Source organism: Manis javanica, chromosome 13 (genome assembly GCF_040802235.1).
Source record: "Manis javanica isolate MJ-LG chromosome 13, MJ_LKY, whole genome shotgun sequence".
In the NCBI taxonomy this organism is placed as follows: Eukaryota; Metazoa; Chordata; class Mammalia; order Pholidota; family Manidae; genus Manis; species Manis javanica.
The window spans coordinates 43,205,099-43,226,661 of NC_133168.1; the positions used below are offsets into that span (position 1 = coordinate 43,205,099).

General features: G+C 38.6%; 1 protein-coding gene across 1 annotated transcript in view; it reads left to right on the forward strand.

Moving 5' to 3' along the window:
• Positions 1-2,612: 2,612 nt before the first annotated feature.
• CLVS2 (clavesin 2) overlaps positions 2,613-21,563 on the forward strand; it is a 74,980-nt gene continuing 56,029 nt past the window's right edge. Inside the window, exons 1-3 of the mRNA XM_017651852.3 lie at positions 2,613-2,752; positions 3,550-4,120; positions 14,889-15,063. Of these exons, the coding sequence (XP_017507341.2) occupies positions 2,704-2,752; positions 3,550-4,120; positions 14,889-15,063 (795 nt within the window). The 5' untranslated portion in view covers positions 2,613-2,703. The remainder of the gene's footprint in view (positions 2,753-3,549; positions 4,121-14,888; positions 15,064-21,563) is intronic.

A 21,563-nucleotide genomic window follows, 5' to 3' on the forward strand; every position in this document is an offset into this window, starting at 1 on the left:
TAGAAGCGTCAACCCCTACAAAGTTGAAAATTCATGTATAAATTTGACTCTCCCAAAACTTAACTATTAGCCTACTGTTGACTAACATAGCTGAAGGCTTACCAGGTATGTTAATGGTTCACTGACAGGTATTTTGTATGTTATATGCATTCTATACTGTATTTTTATAATAAAGTTAGACAAAAGAAAAGGTTTTACTCAAACTGTCACAAATATCCAAGACATTTTCCAGTATATTTATTGAAAAAAAAATCTATGTATAAGTGGACCCACGCTCTTCAAGACTGTGTTATTCAAAGATCTACTGTAACTGGTTTTCAAGTACTTTGAAGAATTTGAGATTTAATCCTACTTGCAACCTAAGAAGTTAGCTGGCCGGAGTTTTATGTATGCTGGTAGAAATTGCAAAACCCCTGAGTTAGAGATGAAGGACTTTATTGCTTAGGCACAGCAAACAGTCTGAACACCAGATTATTCTGCATTGGTTTCCTGAGCCCTAATTCCCATAAGCCTAGGAGAAGAGGGTCAGGTGATATTTGCACACAGTGTGTGGCACTACAAGGGAGCAGCTTTGAGTTCAGGGAACACAAATAAGCCTCTCTGCTCTTTGCTCAGGAGTGAGACACTACTTCTATTTCCCAATGCTCTAAGCAAACCTACCTTTTGTTCAGACAGACATACTATCTCTAGCTTGCAATGCTCTTCCAAAGCTGCACACTATAAACACAGCCTTGAAAAGACAGTATAGAAAAAAGGGCCGTTAGTGCTTTGCTCATGAGAAATGCAGAAACATGAGATCCATGAACTGTCAATATTGGTACTTTGTACAGTTGATATGACACAAATGTTCTTCAGCTTCTAGAATATTGGCCAACAATGAATTTTTCAAAATTTTTTGAAATGTGAACTAAATTATGTAACAGTTCATCTTGCATTTAGAATACTTTGAGTCATAATTATATATATATATATATATATATGTGATAGACACACACATCTATATAGTCTATTTTCTGCCTTCTCCAATAAAAATGTGAATTCCTTGGGAATAATAACTATATATGTGAATGTATATATAATGTATATAAATATATATGTAATTTATTCTCTTATTCTGGTTCTTACATTATTTTGCATTAGTATAATTAATAAAGTGCTACTGCCATCCCTCTTATTTCTCTCGTTTTCTCAACAACATAGCTATGAGAACAACGAAACCGGTGGGCCTGTAATGTCAGGGCTCTAACAGTTATCAAGGATGATGATCTTATCTTCAAGGCCACCTGTCCATAGAATCCAAGGCAGTATTCCACACACAGTGGAGCTCAGTAAATATTTGTTTGATTGAATTGACTTGAACTCAGGACTCCATTCTCCAGTTTGTAAGCCAAAAGTTGTTCTTAGCTCCATGCTCAGTAATACATGCTGCACATTGAACATGGAAAACATTACTTTTCCTCAAGCCGGTAGACAGTCATCTGAGGCTCAAACATTCCTGTTCATGTATGACTCTAGTATGCAGATGTATAAATTTGAGGGAAACGACCATATGTCTCTCCAGAAATACATGCTTTATTGTGAGATGAGAAATGAGTCAAGGAGTGCCTGGTTTTCCTTCCTCTGAGAACCTTTCTTTTGTTTTTATTTATTTATTTATTATTTAATTTGCTCCGGTACTAATTGCCATCTTCTTCAGGGGGAATTTAGCAGCCAGAGTTTATTCTTGAAATACTATTCATGTAAGGTTCTCCAGAGGCTTAATCATCAACACGATGCTTTGGAACCACTCTGGTTTCTTGTAAATTAAATATTTCTGTCCACAAGAAATATTGAAAGTACTGAATGTTTCCGTCCTCTTTGCACGTCAAAATGACTCCTACAGAAACTGGAAAATGTGTGTCGATGTGCATTACCATTTACAACAGCTTCTCGCGGCCGCTCCGGGGTCTTGCACACAAAGGGTGAGAGAGGGGCGTGGGGAGGGAGGCTGCCCGGAGTCGCTGCCCCGCCCGGCCCGGCGAAGCCCGCCAGAGCAGCCGGCGGGGGAGCGGCGACAGCGAGCAGCCTAAACTTGGGGCTCGGGATATTTGAACGCCTGGGCAATTGCCGTCCTAGCTAAACGAGTCCAGGAGAGGAGCGGAGTGCGTGCGCGAGCTGAGGGAGTGCTTACGTCGCAGCGAGATCTGTGCTGGGGTAAGTAGAGACGAGTTGGGCTGAGCCGAGTCCTCTTTGGGCAGCGGCAGCCGGAGCCGGAGCCGGAGCCGCAGCCGCAGCCGCAGCCGCAGCCGCCGCAGCCCGGGGGACGCCCGACTCCCGTCGCCCCGGCGCGCCCAGAGAGGCCCGCGCCCCGCAGCAGCCGCCCCGCTGCGCCCACGGCCCGGGGGCTCCGGGCGCACAAAGGCGGCGGCCGCCCGCGTGGCCTTCTCCACCCAGGCGTTCGAATCCCGTTCCCTCCTTCTCTCCCCAAGGCGAGAAAGGCAGGGCCGGGGGAGGACCTGGGACAGCGGTGGCGCTTGCGCTGCATCCCCATCACTCCCGCTGGAAGAGGCAGCGGGCTGCTGGCGGACGATGTGGCCACGGCTGCTCCCCGGAGCATCTTCCGCCCGGGTCGCCGCTGCCGCCCCCCTGCTCCGCCCGCTCTATCTCACCGGGAGGAGTTGATGCCGCCGTAGCCGCCGCCGCCGCCGAAGCCGGGGCTGATGGATGCCAGGGAGTGCCGCATTGCTTAGCGTCCCCGCCTCCGGGTTTGCTGGTAGGAGCCGGCTGCTCTTTCTTCTCTCTTGCTCTGGGGTTTTAAAGAACAGGTAGACACATTTTAATTTGATTCTCCACTCTTCTCCACCCTCAGCCCCCACCCGGCGTCTGAAATGTAGTCTCCTGGAGAGACTTCCCCCTCCCCCGCTGCGAGTCGGTAGAAATAAAGGGTAGGGGAAGGCAGAAGTTGGGGGTGGGGGTGGGGGAGCCCACACTGGTGCCAACGCCACCAAAAACCCTTCTGGTGCCTTATGAGATCACGGTTTACTTAGGAGGGGAAGGGGAAAGGTACGCTCTCTGCAGTCTCCAACTAACTGGATCATAATAATTTTAAATAAAAGCCCACAAAGTCTTTTAAAAATAGCATCTTTGAATAAGCAGAAGGAGAAATCAGCTCCTTTCCCCTTTCTTTCTTTTTCTCTCTTTTCCTCTCTGGCAAAGACGCTCTCTCCCCGCCCTGGAGCTCAGCGCTGAAGAGCCACCTTATTATTAATCAGAATTCCCACCGTTATCCCTGGCAGGCGCATCCTTCAGTAGAGACCGCAGAAGCATCACAGAGCTGGGGCTGAGATGCGCGTGGGGGTTGTTTTTGTTACATCTTGGAAGAGGAGAGGACAGTACCAAGAGTAGCACCAGCCGCGCTGGCTGCTATTAGGGGTGTTTTGTTCGGAGAAAGGACAGGAAGAGGGGTGGCGGGCCACCAGAGGTCCACATCTCTTTAAACGAAAGGGAAGAGGGAAACAAAGTGGGGTGTTGTTTTTAGTGGATGGGGAAAGAAGTTTATATCCCCCACAGAAAAGCTGCGGGAAAGGAGGAGCAACAGGGGACTGACTGAACACCAGAGACAATTTCCTGTGAAGAAGAGGAAGCAGGCAGCATCGAGGTGTGGAGGCTGGAGTGCGGTGGTGGTGGCAAGGGCCAGGTGTGTTGTGGGACAGTCAGCAAGGGGAAGGGAAGGCTCAGGAACCAGCGGAACAATGACTCATTTACAAGCTGGTCTCTCTCCTGAGACCCTAGAGAAAGCTCGCCTGGAGCTCAACGAGAACCCAGATACACTGCATCAGGACATCCAGGAGGTGAGGGATATGGTCATCACTAGGCCGGACATTGGCTTCCTGCGCACGGATGATGCCTTCATTTTACGCTTCTTGCGGGCGAGGAAGTTTCACCACTTTGAGGCCTTCCGCCTCCTGGCCCAATACTTTGAGTACCGGCAGCAGAACCTGGATATGTTCAAAAGCTTCAAGGCCACTGACCCCGGCATCAAGCAGGCGCTGAAGGATGGCTTCCCTGGGGGCCTGGCCAATCTGGACCATTACGGCAGGAAGATTCTAGTCCTTTTTGCTGCCAACTGGGATCAGAGCAGGTAAATCCTAAATCCAAATATGTATTAAGGATTGTTTTACTCTCCCATTTTCCAGAATTTACCCTCAGTAGTCTCATAGTTTTACAGCTTTGATATTTTTGTTTATTTGGCTGCAGAAAAGAGAAACTGGAACTAAAAAAAATGAGTTTTTGGTGGGAACCGGGAATGGGAGGAAGGCTTTTATTTTTACCTTTGACACTCTTACTTCACTAGCAGCCAGTTTCTACTGCCTCTTTCAGTGTTCCTGAACCATATTATTGTGCTATCATTTAAATCATTCAACTGCTACATAAAGCTGCTGTATTTTCACCTCTTAAATAAGTTTCTCCACACTGTCCTGTGGAGAAATGACTATAAGAATGCAGACAACTCTTCCTCTTTCCTCCCAAAGAAATTATTAAACTAGATTCTCCTTCATTTTCATCATCACCGTCAGCAGCAGCATCTCTTTCCTTAGTACTGGGGTTCTGTTTTTTAAGAATAGCCTGGTGTTCAACCAAGATCAAGTAGTTTCATTGCTTGGGAACTTCTCTGCTTGGTGATGTGTAGATGAAGGAGTAATATGATGTGTGTCACTTCAGTGAGAGGGAAGAGTTGTACCCTCTGTCGCTGAGCATGCCTACCAACCCTGAAAATAAAGGCTGACTGGAGTGCTGGTTCTGCACCTGTCACTAATCTAAAGAACGTGTTTCCTGTCTGATGTGATTTTTCATCTCTTGGAAGGAAGTGGAAAATGTTCAGATAAGACAGTTGGTAGGCCTTTTGAGCTCTCTTGCTTTTTAACAAAGGGGATATAATAGTCATTCATCTACATTATGATAGAAAAATGGAGTGACTTCTATTTCCTCAATCAGAATTATTTTAATTAGGCTAAGAAATTAAAAGCTCTTGTGTAAGGTAGTCTCAAGTAAGTTCAAAGTTAAATGTATTTCATGGAACTTAAAAATGTTACCAAAACTATGAATCATTAGAAGCTAGTTGTTAAAACACTGGTGTATTTTTAGTTCTGTGAATGGTGATTTTGATGTATCTGGTTAGTTTAAAGCATACCTGGAACAACTGTAAAAGACTTACAGCTACTGAGAAATCTTATAGCTTTGAGAGATCTCTAGATAGGCATCTCAGAGTCTTGGGGTCTTAGCATGTAAATTAATACTCCTAACAGGTTTTTACCCTTTAATTGGTCAACTTTTCCCTGTAATTCTAACTGGGAAACTATTCTGATTATTTTTTAGATAAGTACAAATAAAACTGCTACCTGAAGAATCAGAAAGCTAAGAAACTCGTAGGGAGAGTTAGCCATTAAGTGGGAATGGAGTTCCATGACTTACTTTGATTGGTTATAGAGATCTTACATTTCTTTTATCAGGTAGGAAAGTTTAAAGAACCATGAAATGTCATCCTTTAACTACAGTTTCTCTTTAGAAAGGTTTCTGTTTTTTTCATCTGAGAAGTACACTGAGGGGTCATGCAAATTAATTATTGTATATTCCAAAATTTTAAAAAAATTATTCAAGATAGAACCTAAATGATATTCCATATGTCAGGTAGATTGGAACTTTGTTTATTGAGCTACAGTGAAATGGAAACTGTGGAAATTTTATTTTTAAATAAGTCTGAGAGTCTGTTGAAGATATCATTAGGGAAGGGAGGCAGTTTGCATTCAGATAGACATGCATATACATTCGACCTATTTTCATTTACTTCTCTAAGTGAACTAATAGTCACACTGATTTATAAACCTAATTAAGATGAAAGAGTTGTCATGTATATGGGAAGTTGATTATTCTGAATTTACAAAGGACCTATGTTTTAGCTGTCTATCTCACTCTTTCATATAGAGGATAGGTTATTGTTAATCAAAAACCTATCTCTCTGGAAATCTACAATAGGATGGGATTTATTTATTAATTGGTATATGGAACTGTTTTTGATAAATCTACACCACAACATATTAAAATTTTGTACATGTGAAATGAAAATACTCTAATTATTTTAGACTAATAATTGTAAATTCTATTTCTATAGTTAGAAGTAGAAAGATGTAATCAAGAAGTTTTAGTACATCAAGGTTGAAATGTATACAAGTTATTTAGAGTTCATCCAAAATTCAGTGGAGTTTCCTCCTGTATTTAAAAAAAAGTCATTCCCTCCTGTTCCCTGCCTTCCTTCCATCCCTATATATATATATATATATCAGGGCTATCCTCTTGGCATCCTCTGTAAACCTTTATCATTGAGATATAGGTGTAAAAACTGCTCCAAAACCTGAAGGACAGTAGTTTTTGACAGTATCTTTCTGACACTACTATGGTTTCACCAACCCTTCTTCTGCCTTTGGCCTGACTCTCCGTACTTCCTAAAATCTTACCTGACTTGACACCTGCAGAAGTCTCTGCCACCTTCCTTATATGCTTACCTTACTATTGCTCTCTTACATGGATATACCATGTGCCACATTGTCTTTTTCCTCATCCCTCCCATTCTGTGAGTCTGATGTTCTCACCTCCCTGCTCTGGTCCTATCGGTCCAAACAACTGGGGCTCTTGAGGGGTCTGCACATCTGAACATAGCTCAAACCGCCTTCCTTGTGTTGTCCAGTGAATTACCTGGCTTTCAACAACTTCTTAAAAGTAGCATTGTTTTAAATAAATAAAATAGCATTGTTTTACAGAAACAATAAGTGGGAATGTCCAGGATTTTATAGAGAAATTCCAGATATTTTCCTATAAAAAGAAAATGCCCCCCTTCAATTGGAAAACAGGTTACTTCGAATTTCCCAAACCAAGCTTTTCAAATGAATTTTAAAATCTTTGTAAAGATCTCTGAAATAACTGATGTGCTCAACAAAATACATTGAACCTTATGTTATTATAATAGCACCTGAACTAGAGTTAATGCTCAATAAGTATTTGTTGAGTTGATTTGAGTTACTCATTTAAAAAAATTATAAATAGGGTGTTATCTGATAAATACTTTCTCCTCTATTAAATTTGTAGGAGACTTTTCTATGCTTCTCAGGAGATTGGAAATAGCAAATGTGTATGAGATGGTGACTATAAATAAAATAGTGTCTCTTTCTACTGTAATGTAGTGCAGGTCACTTTCAGGTTATTGCAAAGCATTGGACCATTTCCAAAGCTTTTACAAGAGATGTGAAATCTTCAGGAAGATGAAAATAAAATAATATTTACAGTGTATCCACCTTCTAATAAATCTAAAAAAACTGAAGTACTGAAATGTCAGGATGATTTTCAGTGTGGTCTGTTTTCTTTGTAAAAGTAATAGAACAGGCTCAGATGATTTATTACATTTATTGAGCAAGCTACACCGTGGAAAAGATTCATACAATTTTATCTCTTTTCTTTCAGATTGTCTAATATAATTTCTGAATATAAGAGTAAGTTCTGCAAAATTAAAAACAACTGGATTGCTACAGCACATCCCTAAGATGCAGTAACCTTCCCTGCATTATATGCTGTAATTCTTTTCTGTGTGATAATGGCCTGCTTAGGACTCAGCAGATACCTTCACACTGTCCACCTGATTTTAACAACAGAATGCGAGGATAATGTACCATGAAGCTAAAAGAGATAACACTACCCTATATCAAGGAAGTTTGGGATGAAAGTAGATCTACATTGTGGTTTAGACTCTAGGGCATAAGAGCAGGTGTCTGAGAAATCAACTGGCACATAATTCTTGGAATATTCATCAGTAAATCTGAAACATAATGATGACATGCATTCTAATAGTTGGTTTGTAAGTTGTCAGTTAGCCTGCAAGTGGTATTTTATGTCATTTGACATAGCACTCTATGTGTTTTTATAGCAAATAACTATTCATCTGGAATCTGGTTAGTAACCATTAGAAAACATTAAGTACAACTAAGCTAAACTTATTCATAATGCAGTGGCAATTCAGAAAACACTGAGTATCTTTTACCATGTTTGGTTTGTTATAATGGACATTGATTATCATTTACAGGATTGAATCTCTGGAAGGGGTGGAAGACTGGTCAGACATTGCAGTGATCTTCTCATTTATCCTGAAATTTGCCTAGAAAAAAGTACTGTTGTCAGTTTATTTGTTCCTATTGTGTTGCTTTTTTATAAAAAGGAGAATACTGTACAAATGGTCAGCTATTTGCACTTCAGATTGAATTATGATTATGCTCTCATTTATTAAAATAGTGTGGCCAAGCACCAAATTGGAAGAAGGTTATGATGGTGAGAGATTAAATTTTTAAAAACAGCCATAGTCTAAACAGATTTGTTTTGATCCCAGCCAGGAAGTTTTCTTCTTCTCTGGAAATATACTAAAATAAAATAAAACAAAACAAAATAAAAATGACTGGGAATAGTCACAGGCAATAAATTAGATAATTAGGGAGAAAAACTCATGCTCAGTAATCTTAAAAGAAAAAAAAAAGATGCTTAATGTTTTGGCCTAATTTTTCAAGACTTCTTGTCTCAGTTTATTAAAGCATTTAAACATTTCTTGACTTTTTGCTTCACAGTGTTTTATATGGTCACAGGCTCAGAGTTTCAGACCTTTGAAATTCTAGAGGCATTGTTGTGCTGTGTTATGGGTGGATTTTGCGGTTAAGTCAAAACTAAAAATGACCAGTGTGGATTCCATGGGACTTTCATCCCAGCAAGACTTCTTTCTATAGTGCTTTCTTGTAGGGAGGCTCTTTTAACATGAGCCGAGTTTGTAAATTAATAAATTATCCTTGGAAAATTAAAACATTTCTTCTGCGTTGGGGTAAAGACTGAGTGAGCTCTTTTACATCACTTTCAGGATTCTGGAAACAGCAGCTTATTCCAAACTATGCCATTGGCTTATACCATGGAAAATGGGAGAGAAAAAAAGTTGTCCTGAGAAATGTTAGCTGAATATTAGAACAAATCACTAAAAAAATAGGACAGTCTCTAAAAATCAGGGCAATTTTGCAGAATTTAGTGAAATAATTCTGAAATCACAATGAAGAACAAGAGTGCCAACATTTAGTAGTATGTTGATTGCATCTGGCCAGAATCAGACTTTCATATTTCAAATATGCAACTTTGAACAAAGTTGAAGAGAGGCAAAGGATCTGGGGTTACTGCTGTGCACTGAAAGAATGTCTCAAAAGAAATATTTAAAGATATTTTAAAATATGAGCCAACAGTTAGTAAATTGATAAATTATCCTTAGTAAATTAACGTATTTCTTCTATTTTAGGAAAAACACTGAGCTCTTTTTTTCACATCACTGAGGGCGGATACATATAGTTCAATAACATAATAAGTGGCATGACATGAAGGAAAGGATGTGCCTGTAGGGTCCTTATAACCTAAATTAACAATTTGAGCTAACAGCACTCAATTTTTAAATCTTTTTTTTGTTTTTTAAAGAGCACTTTAGTTAGGCATTTGCTACATACATAGAAACTCAGTAGATGCTGGGGCAAATAAAGACCTGTAACACATTAACACATTCTTTGTATCACCAGGGGACCTACAACCTCCCTGGGAACTAAAAAACAGGCAAAGCTAAATAACTAGCAGAGGTTGTAAGAGCTTAGTAAGGGTGCTGATTGCCAGAGGGGCAGCTGTGGGCTCCTCGGTGTAGGGTAGAGACAACATCACTTTCTTGGCCAACTGAATTCAACTTCTGATTGTTCTGTTCTAATGAATTAATCACGTCATTCATTTAAAACACTTTTATAGCATGTGTGATGTGCCAGGCACTCTTCTAAGCACTTTACAAGTATTAATTTATTCAATCTTTGTCATAATCATACAACCAGTTCCTGTTAATATCCACTTTTAGGCATGAGGAAAATAAAGCACAGAGTGGTTAAGTATTTCACTTACCCACAAAAGCACAACTAGTAATGAATTGGTCAGACTTTCTTCTCTGTGCACAGTTGCCAACATAAATCTAGGGAAAAGCAATTACATATAATTATATTAATAATCAAGCTTTTATAACTAAAAAAATCTTACCTATGGTTTAGAACATCTTGACCAAACATCAGAATATAGACAATTAGGAACAAAAAGTCAAGTTGAGAGAATAAATCTGAAGACAATACTGTACTAAGCAGATACTTGCTTAGAGTATTCTGTCCTGAAAAGAAAAGTTGACTTTTTGATGTGTTTGTGTTTTTTTCCAGCACATCTGTTTTATTTTGTGTTGTTTATTTTATTGGCAGTAGGTGCATTTTTTGTTTGTTTTTTCTTCAAAGAAAAACACTTTCCTCCAGATGTTTCATTTCCAGTGATTCTCTTTTTCTCATTCACCTACATCCCCACAGCAGCAAATTTAAAGCAAGGCTCAGATACCTAATCTGTGCTCAGTGATACAAGCCAGACAGATGACCACTTCAGAGTCCTCCAGGCTTTGAAGATTTCACCTCTTTCCATCCCTACTCTTATAAATGCCTTGTTGCTTTTCTTCCTCCAAATCCTCTGCTGGAGCCAGGCTGGAGTGTGTGACTGCCTACCTAGCATTGCACCATATTAGTGCTGACTTATTGGTTTGTATTCTAACTACATTACACCACTGAGACATGAAACAAGCAGAATAGCTACTCACCAAACTCTTTTTTAGGTCTGAGCCACCATAGGAAGTGGAGAGAACTGTGAGGTCAGAAAGACCTGGTTTCTCAGCTAGGTTTCCTGCTTTACAATTACAGTGATTCTGGGCAAACTGTTTCAATTCTCTGAGACCCTGTGTCTTCATCCCTAAACGTTATCTGTGTCCTCATCTCCAAAATAATAGGTATAAAACCAACACAGAAAATGTGGGCTTGTTTTGAGATTGAGATAAGGCGTTTGGAATTGCTTTGGAAATCTGGGATCATCACACAGACAGTTATTGTTATTACTACCACTCAGTAAAATGAAACACTGGGTGGTTTCAGCACCCAACTTTAGCTTTAATGATACTCCGAGGCACTAATAAAAGTAATTCTCCACCTGTGTATCTCCTCCTAGCATCTTCCTAAAAGGAAGTGCTTGAGTAGAAACGTGCCTTAGAAAACATGGGCAGGGACAGCCTTAACGAAGAATTTAATAATGGCTGATTGATTTAGTGACAAAGGGCAATCGCTTGCTATTCGGCTGCTCAGTGTGATGCCAAGATGCCAGTGCTTCCCTGTAAGGCTGCAAAAGGGGTTTGAAGACTAAGAAGGAAACAACCTGTCTGTGATTTAAGCTTTCTGCTGATTGTAGGTTGTGGTGCAGGATGAAGTGCTGTGAACCTCAGGAGAGAAGCACAGGCCAGGTGGCCTCCAAAAGCCTTACATGGTCAGAGGCAGGAGAAGCAGCTCCATCACTCTTGATTGTAAAGGTAGTAAGATACAGGTGTCAAACTCTTCTCCATATAGTTTTCACATTATCATAGCAGCTTTAATTTCTTTCAAGAGCAATGGTTTCAACAGTCTGGTGTCCCACTTGTAAAATTCCTTACTGGTGTTATTATTTCTTCTCACTACTACATGCTATTCATCGTGCTCTCCAAACTGATTTCAGATTCAGGCTTTACTTAATGCTATTTTGGAAAGCGAATCAGGAGTCATGAGCTGCATTAATGTGCTAATTTGTTATTTATGGCCTTCTTCCAACCTGCAAGGGAAGACTAGCAATGGTGGGGCTCCTACAATTGTGGAATACATGAATATGTGAAATACTTATTAGAGCGACCTTAACTTGTAAGGAATCACAGTTAAAAATAATTTCAAAGAGAAAAGTGAAGGTAGGATTCCTGAAAATATAAAATTCATAAAGTCCTTCAATTCTTTGGAAGATATTTTATAGAGTTTGGCAAGATCTCATCTAATAATGTCCTACTTCAGAAGAGCCTGCTGAACTGCTAATGGTGCTAATGTGACATGTTTGGCAACAGATGACTGGAATGGCAAGGGTGGTTTTGACCTGCCCTCTGAATGCAGTTAGCTAGGATGTTTTAATTCTTCTCTTCTGAAATTTACAGATTAACATGATTTATATAAAGGTCATTTAATTCTCTTTTAAGAGCAAGATATTAAATTGAAAAACTTGATTAGATGACTCTTGAAAACTTTTTCAAAGCTGCTTTTCTTCATTGCTGATCCCAGGATTTATCTTATTTTAATTCCTTTGGAATAATGATTTGTATATGATTTGGATGCAGTTTTGGAAAACCACACTTAGAGTGTGTGACTTAAAAACAAATTGCCTCTTGGTTTCAGTTCTTACTGGTGCCGAGGTTTATTCATATTACATACAATGCATCATCCTTCCAAAGCTTATTTCAGATTCCAATTTTACTGGTTATTTTGTTATCAGTGCTATTTGGTGTTTGTATAGGTAACAGAAGAGTGATCCTATGGGGGGAACGTTCTAAGTTGGACTTTTCTAATTTTTAATTTTCTTTACCATAATATTGTTATGAATTTCAGAAGTAAAAATGAATATTTTTTTAGAGGTGGGGAGTCTAAATTATAACCAGAAATATAGCCTTCCTACTCCAACTCTCTAGTCTGTGCAGGTTTATAGGCTTTTGGTCATTACACTGTATTACATTTGAGAAGGAGATAGGCCAGCCGTGATGTGACAGATAAGGTATTCAGCCATATGTATTTAACAGATTTAAAGACAAATAAATGATACAGCTTTACAAAAATGTTTTATTATCATTTATTCAGGAAGTATTTGAGGATGCTCTGTCCTTAGGTCTAAAAATAGCCTGTATACTTCCCAAAGATTTAAAAATAATCTCTTGATTCTTGCCTTTACAATAGGAATAAGCTATCCAAAGATCATCACTAATTTTTAAGTAAAATATATGAACAAATAATCTTCAGTTTCTGTTATACCCTACCTAGTACCCTATGGCTGTGATTACTGTTGCAATAAGAAGTATGCTATGCCTGTATTCCAACCAACATTTACTGAAAGCCTGCTGTATACCTAGCATTGTGGAAATGCTTTCACCTGGATCAGGTGAGAAGTCTTTGCTCCAACTCTGCCACTGCCAGTGAGATACAGTGAGATAATCACTGGTACTTCCATTTTTTCTCATAAGAGAACTGAGTCTCAGAATTATAAATCAATGACATGTCTAGGGCCACACAGCTAATGAGGAACAGGGAAGAGATTCCAACTTGAAGGCTTCTGATACATGCCCTTTGCTTGATGACTGCTGGGGTCCTAAAGAGATTCCAAATTACTGATTTTATAAATGAGGAAATAAGGGTCAGAGAGTGAGAAATTGCCTGAAATTTCACTGTTCATTTTTCCTTCCTTTCTGAACTACTCCGCCCTCACCATTCACATCCAAATGTTAGAAGTAAAAAGCTAACCACTCCCTCATCTGTACTCACTGTCTCATACCGTCTTCCTGGTGAGCCCATTACTTCCACTAAATGACAGGGATTTCCAATCCTAATCCACCATGCTCCCCTCCCGCCTCTTCCCTAAGGTCAAGGTTCTTTCTCTAGTTTTTCCTGGACATTTCCTCCTGAATGTCTGAGGAGAAAAAAAACGTGAAAAGCAGGTTATTCAAACACTGAAATTTTACATCGTCCGTAAATTCGCTGATTCCTCTTAAAATGCTGGGATTCCCTTTTTAGGATAATTATCTGATTTTCCTCCCAGCTCCGACTGCATTATCTCCTTCACTTCCTTGAATTTAGGATGTGTATACCTTTAATTCTGGAATTTTCAACCTTGAGCTATTCTGAGTTTAGGATCTACTTTTTCACATGTCTACTTGACATATCTTTCTGGGTGTACTGTGTGTTTCTCAAATACAGTGGGTTCAATTTCATACTCTACATTTCCGTCCATCCTCTGCTGTACCCTCTTTTTGCATGATGGATTCTGATTATAGAATTTACCTTTGACTCAGGCTCTGAAGCTAGGATCTGTGTGTACCCTTTTACTCTTCCCTCAAACTCAGTCCCCATACCTAATTAAGTGTCAAACTTTAACAAGTTCACCTCTAAAATACTTTTCAAATATGGCTCCTTTTCTTTGTTCTTTCCTCCACTGCCTTCCCCAAGGCAGTGCCTTAAGTTACAACTTGTGTCTTTGCTCTCTAGTTACATTTTACAGGAACTCAAAGAACATTCATTGGGTTTCTGCAGTGCGCCAAGAATTGTGCTAAGGTGCACAGCAGAAAAAACTAAAGCTTGAACCCCTAAATACGGATGGCCAGCATTATAATAGATAGGTAAATTTTCCCTTTTGTTTTCATTAATCTCCTTTTCTGTCTGTCCCACCTTTCCTTCTTTGTGACATAAACTCAATACAAGTAATTAAAATTTGTTGACACTTCTAGCCATAGCTGCTCACATACTGTTCTTTTTTATTGATGAAACTCCTTCAAATCCCATTCTCAGATTTTCCAAGTGTGAAGATACAAAATGTCAGTATTACCAAGAGCATTCTTGAGCTGTTTAAAGGTCCCCCATGCCTAGTTTTTAGGGTAGTGGAAATGAGATTTTAGAAGATAGGAGGAAGGCTTGGAGTTAAAGGATATGGTTGTAAAATATAAACAAAACTGTAGTATTTTCAAAAGCATTGTAGTTTGTTTTGGTAGAACATGTGTTAAATTTAATTATCTCCCTTGAATGCGCTAAATTAATTTCCTCTTATAGAAGATTTTTAAATACAGTGATCTACTTTAAAATTCCTGGGATATTTTAAAGGGAATTTTTTATGCGCTAGAAACTTTCTATAGTTTGTTCAAAAATGGTTGTCAGACTTAATGCAATATTTTCTATTGCTGATAGGTACACGCTGGTGGATATTTTGCGTGCCATCTTACTTTCTTTAGAAGCCATGATTGAAGATCCTGAACTTCAGGTAAATGGATTTGTTTTGATCATAGACTGGAGTAACTTCACCTTCAAGCAAGCCTCTAAACTTACGCCAAGCATGCTGCGATTGGCTATTGAAGGCCTTCAGGTAAAGATTTACAAGTTACCCGGTTTTTCAGTCTCCCATGCTTGACTTCTCTTATCTAACAGTGACAATATATCCTTCTTAAAGAATAGTAAAAACAAAATGTTTAGATAGTTTTCAAGCACAAACATTGAAACACTAACTGGACAAAGGATTATAGAAGAAAAGATGAAAGATATGGGCCTTTTAATAATAATGGAGTCTTGTGATGCTTGGCATAGCCCTCACCATGTCTAAACAGAAATATGGGTGCTGACCTGAGATTTTTTTCTTGTAATCAGAAGAAGCAAAATCTTTTGGATTTTAATGATTAGCTATTTAGCTGTGACTCTTTTGGTTCTCTTCCCTTTTCTGTATATATATTGGTTAATTAGCTAACTATTTGCTTCATTAGTCCATTGAACCTGGTGGAATTGGGATATGCTCAGCAATATCTTCATGTTGCCCAAAACACTGCTGGGAAGAGAATCAGTCAATATGTTTTAGGTATCTATGATATGGAATCATCATTTTGAATTATTTCTCTAGATTTAATTGTGGTTTTTATCTTTTTTTTTTTTGGTGGAAAGACTGTTACACGAAATTTCTATAGGAATGGTGCATCTTCTAGTGAGTGATGTTTACTGGTTGGGAATTATAAAGTGGAAGATCATTTATTCTTTAGTGGCACGTCATAAACCTACTGATGACAATTTCCTTTTAACTTTAAGATGTCCCTCTTTTGCTCTCTCTCTCTATTTGATTCACACTACTTTATATAGAAAAGCTTTAGAAAAAATTTTAAATTCTTAAAAAGATTTGCAAATTGACTCTTGAATGATGTTACTTGGTACTCATTCTCTGTATGTTCAGTATGCATATTAGAAGTTTGTAAGTCAATAATTTTTATAAATTTTACCACTGAAAATATCACTTAGTTTTAAATAACCAAATGTATCATTGTCATTTGTTAGGCCAGGATGTTAGACATTTTTGGAGTAAAATAGCCAAAATTATCTAATCTTAGGTCCATAGTAATTTCTGACTGTGTCTAAAGACACTTAAATTGATAGTTGATGACCCTCTACAAATGGGCCATTTCTCCAGGTAACAGGATAGCTTAAGCAAATTAAGTTCACAGTTTGGGTTTTGGGTCTGGACTAAGACACACTGATCCCTTTTCTCTGCATAGGTTTCCCTGGTGCAGGTTCCCTGACTTGCTCCTGATGAGTCAGCCTTGCTCCTATCTTATCTTGAGCAATACCTTTTTTTTTAGTTAATAGAGATAGAGATATTAGTATGGACTGGGAGAGGGCACAGTGTAAGACGTTTGAAAATGTGTACCCCATGTAGAATCAGTCCGAATTCTGCTCTATTACCAGCTGTGTATAAAGTGTTTTAGACTTTGGAAAGAAAATTGGTTGCCACAAATAATGTTACTTAAACAGAGATTGGTAACCTTGCCTTTTATAATTGTTTTCCCTACTTAACACATGTCTTCTTTTTGCAGAAAGGGTAGGCTAAGCCTTCAGCTACATGAAGGAATGGAGAACTTATATTACTTCCAAGAAACTGGGAAAACCACCTCATGGATAGACTCAGTACCTTTTATAAATAGTCTTATAATAGTAATGTGATAAGTCATTGTAGGAGAAACTGATAACTTGGACATTTGGGGTAACTTCCCCAGTAGCCATGGCCACTATCAGACTTCTTTAAATGCTGAGTATCATCAGCATGACAGGAACTATAGTAAGATTAACCTCTGTGGTTGTGTTAGAAAGAGAAATGATGCCCCCACCTGCAGGGACTTGTGCTGTTGGCACCTAGGGAACTGTCTTATCTCTACTCCCCAGAAGTGTCTCACGGTTGATTTCTCCTCGTTGCCAATTGGAGAATCACTTGAAAGAAGGGAGCTCTTCCTGGGAGTAAATTTGACAAGTTGCTAACCTTTAAACACAATTTTTCTCCAGTTCAAATCGACTTTTTAAATGCTGTATATCTACATCTGTTATCTGTGTCTATGTCTACATCTGTATCTAAAAACATAATTCTGAATAGAAATACAATATGTACTAAAAAATATTTCATTGTAGCATGTAGGTTTCATATTTAGTAGTATACTTAAGTAACATTTTCTGACTTTTCTAATCAAGACTGTTTTACTTTGCATCTACTATGTGAGAAATATTATGTATTCATATATGTTTCATGCACAGCACAAATAACCTTTTTTTCTGAGATTAACATAAAACCATAAAAATGTGTAAAGTAAAGATGTGTACACACTTCTGGGTTGCCAAGCACAACTGCTACCATCACCAAGATCACCAACACCACAGTAATAATAAACCCCTTCCAATTAAGCTAGAGAAATTAAGAGGTGAGAATATTATTAATAACTCAGGGATAATTTATATCATGTCATAATTCTGCTATAATATGTTACTTTTATTTAGTCAAAAGCAAAAGAATATTTTAGGGAGATGAACCAAAAATAAGAAAGGCTACCAATGGGTCTAGTGCCAGAGAAGACACTTTACTTTAATGTTGCGTGTTATTAATGGGATGTTACTGTGTTCTGAAGAGGTCCCATCTCTTTTCCTTTTAAGGTGGCTATATAACCTTTCTTTCTACACACGACAAGCCTCTTTTCCTCAAGCAAAAGAGTATTTTGAGTGAGTGGCTAGAAAGAGCACCTGATACCTTGGGTAAAGACATGCAGACCATTGCTGTAAGATCCACCTGTGATCATAGTACAAGGCCAATGGAGAAACGGTGTGGAAGGGTGGAAATAAAATGAGCTTTAGAGGCTGACAGACCTGGGTTTGGATGACAACCCTGCCACATATCAAATACTCAGACAAATTACTTCCTTATTTGAATTTCAGTCTATTCATTTATAACAATTTTAAACATTATATTAGAAATGATACATCTTGTACCTAGCAGGTGATAGCAATGATCAAAGTAATTGATGTGGATAAGCTCATTTTTCAGGTGGCATATTTTTCTGCATTTGTGCTGGTTTCTTCACAATTCAGTAACTGACTGGACTGTGAGGGCTTAAATTAATTGACTTTGGGAATCTGAATAATAACGTATTTTGCTTTAAGGGCTCAGATGTAAATACACAGATTGCATTTTTTTAAGTCACTTCACTGTGTGGTTAAATAGCATCTAGATAATTCCATGTTAGATGCCAAATACAGTATTTTATTATGCTGGAAGCCAAACAAACAAACACCTGGTGAAAATTAATCTTTGTTTCTTTTGGGAGAAGTTCCAGGCACCATTGGAAAGGTGGTGATTGTGGAGATATACTTGGCCTTGAGGGACAGCAAGAGGCTGTTATGTGGACAGAGCATTTTGGACAGGGAAACTTAAGGGAGGTGCTTTGAACAAACACACAGCTGTAGGGGCTTGAAAGTATGTGATAAATCTGTTTTGATGTGGCTAGAATGAGGAATGAATTGAAGCAAATGACCAGAGATGATCCAGAAAACTCTGTCGGAGATCAGACTCTATGGGATGGGGGATGGCAGGCTATATGGTTTGACCTGTGTTCTCCAGACATGGGTAGGTTTGTGACAGAAAAATGACCTGGTCACTTCTCTGCTTTGGAAAGACCTTTTGGGTAGAAGGAAGTACTTGGATCAAAGGAGGGAGGGGTTAGATCTAGAGAAACCCCAAACTACCCTCAAGGTAATTATATTGATCCCATTTTGTAGGACAGGAAATGAAACTTCAGGGACTTCAAACACTCAGCTTTTTTCGACTTGGTATATCAAGGCTTGAGCCCAGGTTGTCTGGCTCCAGAGACCAAGGTCTTTCCTGAATCTTGTTGTTTCTCTTGTTTCCAGGGCTGTGCCTAAGAAAAAGTGTGTAGGTTCAGATTAAGATTACCTTCCCTCCTCCCCCTGAGCCAGAATCTTCACACTTTTCTACAAGTGAATTTATTTATTGGGATAGACAGTCCAATTCTAACTAAAGAAGTTACAAATAGCTGGCTGGTGGCCTTGCATTTTTTGCACACCAGGAGGCAGGGCTGTTTTCTTCTTCCCAGTGAGTGTAGTCTGTGAGTGACTGTCAGCCTCCCAGTTCCCTGTGATGGAGGCCAAGGGAAAGGCACTTTTCTGAGAGCCAAAGAGAACTTTTATCAACACAACTACAAATGGATAAGCTACTCATGATATTGACTAGGTCCAAGGTAATTCTGTAGGCTTTCTCAGTGCAGAATCTTCTTTTTTTTTTTTTAAGTGAAAGGCACCAAACATATTTACCACCGTTACAGTTCTTGATAAATAAGAGGAAACATCAGATATTTTCGTGGAAATAAAGTATTCAGGCTTTCATTGGAAAGTCGAAAGAAGAAAAATTGCCTTGCTACTTACAAGAAGTTAATTGATTAGGGTAGTTATAGTAGTAGGAAGCATATTGGAAAAATCAATACAAGACTAAATGGATGTGACTTGTAGATATCTGCCTGGGAAGATTATTAAGCCGATTAAAACATGAAAGGTTTGGAAATACCTAGAACAGCTTAGACTGTTTGAATTAATAGTGAAGTGATGTGCTTTTAATATATTTTGGTCCATGTTGCTCTATTTCAATGTTTTTTCTTTGTAAAATAGTACCATTTCTGAAACTCTTTACTAATGGCAAACTCAAATTCTCTTAATGAATCCGGAAGTTTTTACTTCTGATTTTTTAAAACTTATCCTAACCTGACCTGTGTGGTTCATTGCTCTTTGGATGTGTGTTGATCTGTTATTCTCCCGCAGCTCAGTCCTGCAGTGCATCTAGCTTTTGCTTTCACGATTTCACAGGAATCCCCAACTCCATCTGTTGAAAAGTACATAGTGTAGTCAAGATGCAGCTTACTGGCAAGGGGTTTGGGTGTAACAAGGAGCTGAATAGCTCTTTGTATTGCTACGTTAAAACTCAGATGAAGAGCCATCAGTGAGTGCCTAAATCAGTGCCAGATAGTGTAAGAGCCCTTAATAAATAAGACTTGTGAAAGAATAAAGAATATGTAATCAATTCACAGCGCCGAATGCCAGCCCTTTCTTTTGACTCAAAAGGTCCAGTGTTATGAGCAGACACCCATCTGCTAGCTGCAGGATCTCCAGTCGTTCATGTGGAAGGCAGAAAGTGCTGCTCCTGTGAGTTCTGGCTCTGACTGTTTGGAAGCCCAGACTTGTCTAGGGGATCTTGCCAAAAACGGAGGACATGCTAATGACATGGAACATCACTAGCCAAGGCTAGTGGGTGAGGAGCTCCGTTAATTTCAGTCTAGGATTAGATAATTCTGTCCTCCAAATTCTACACTCAATTTCTGGCTTTGAAATGTGTGTGTGTGTTTGTAGGATGGTGAAGGGAGAATATTAAAAAGGAACTCGATGAGATGTTGAGTAAATTAGGGAATCCTAATGAAACAAAAGGACTCAGTGCTTTGCAACAGTGTTCTTTGAAATGCTAACCTGCCAGTAGTTTTCAGGCTTAAAATGCTTTGCACAAATAACAGAAACCTCTTTCATACAAGCTACCTTGTAAACTTAAGGCAGCATTATTGTGAATTGATGGGAGGGGGCTGAAATATTGCCTATTTTTTTGAAAATGAAGGCACAGACTCAATGAACTGGATTCATTCAGACAGGCTGGTGGGTGGGAACATTTACTTCCACATTTTTAATGCACAGGCAGAGCATATTGAGAAACAGTGACAAGGGCAGTGTGTAAAAAAAAGTGACATTTTGTCACATGCATAGCTGTCTGAACTAAGTGTGCTTCCGTTCAGTTCTTACTTAACTTAAAACAAAATGAGTGAAAACCCTAAAGTTGCTTTATTTTGTGGTGTGAGAACATGGTGGTTTGGCTGAGAGGCTTAGTCCCCGAAGTAGGACGCTGGAAGTCTTTTTAACATCTGACAATAGGCATGTAAAAGCTATAAATAATACTCAGTTCAGCAAGGCTGAGGATTATATAACCTTTGATAATGGGTTAGGTTAATACTGTGTATGTGTATATATATTTATACACATACACACACACACAAGGACATATATATAAATGTATAACTATTTTTCTTATATTAAAATTGCTGTTCATTTCCTTTGATTAACAGCTAAATCTGTTTGAAATATCTAGTTGAAGGAAGTAGGTGTCAGTGTCAACCTTGACACAAAATGATGAGTGCGCTAGAATTACTTAACACATATTTAGTGGCTTAAAATAGAGTATCTGTAATTATCAATAAAATCTAATATCTCCATACTTTCAAGCATTGAAAGAGAGACTAGTTACCATTTTTGCTTCAAATAGCCAAATAACTGAAGCAATAAAAGGGAAAGAAGCAAAAAACAATCTTCTGCTCTGAGTCTGAGATGATAAATGGACAGACAATAATTATAATGAAAAACTGAATGAACCCTAGGAGCCATCACGCATTTCATTTTATTGGCTATGTTTAGACCTGTCCATAACTAGAGAACAAAAAGGATAAGTAACAGAAAATTCTTTTT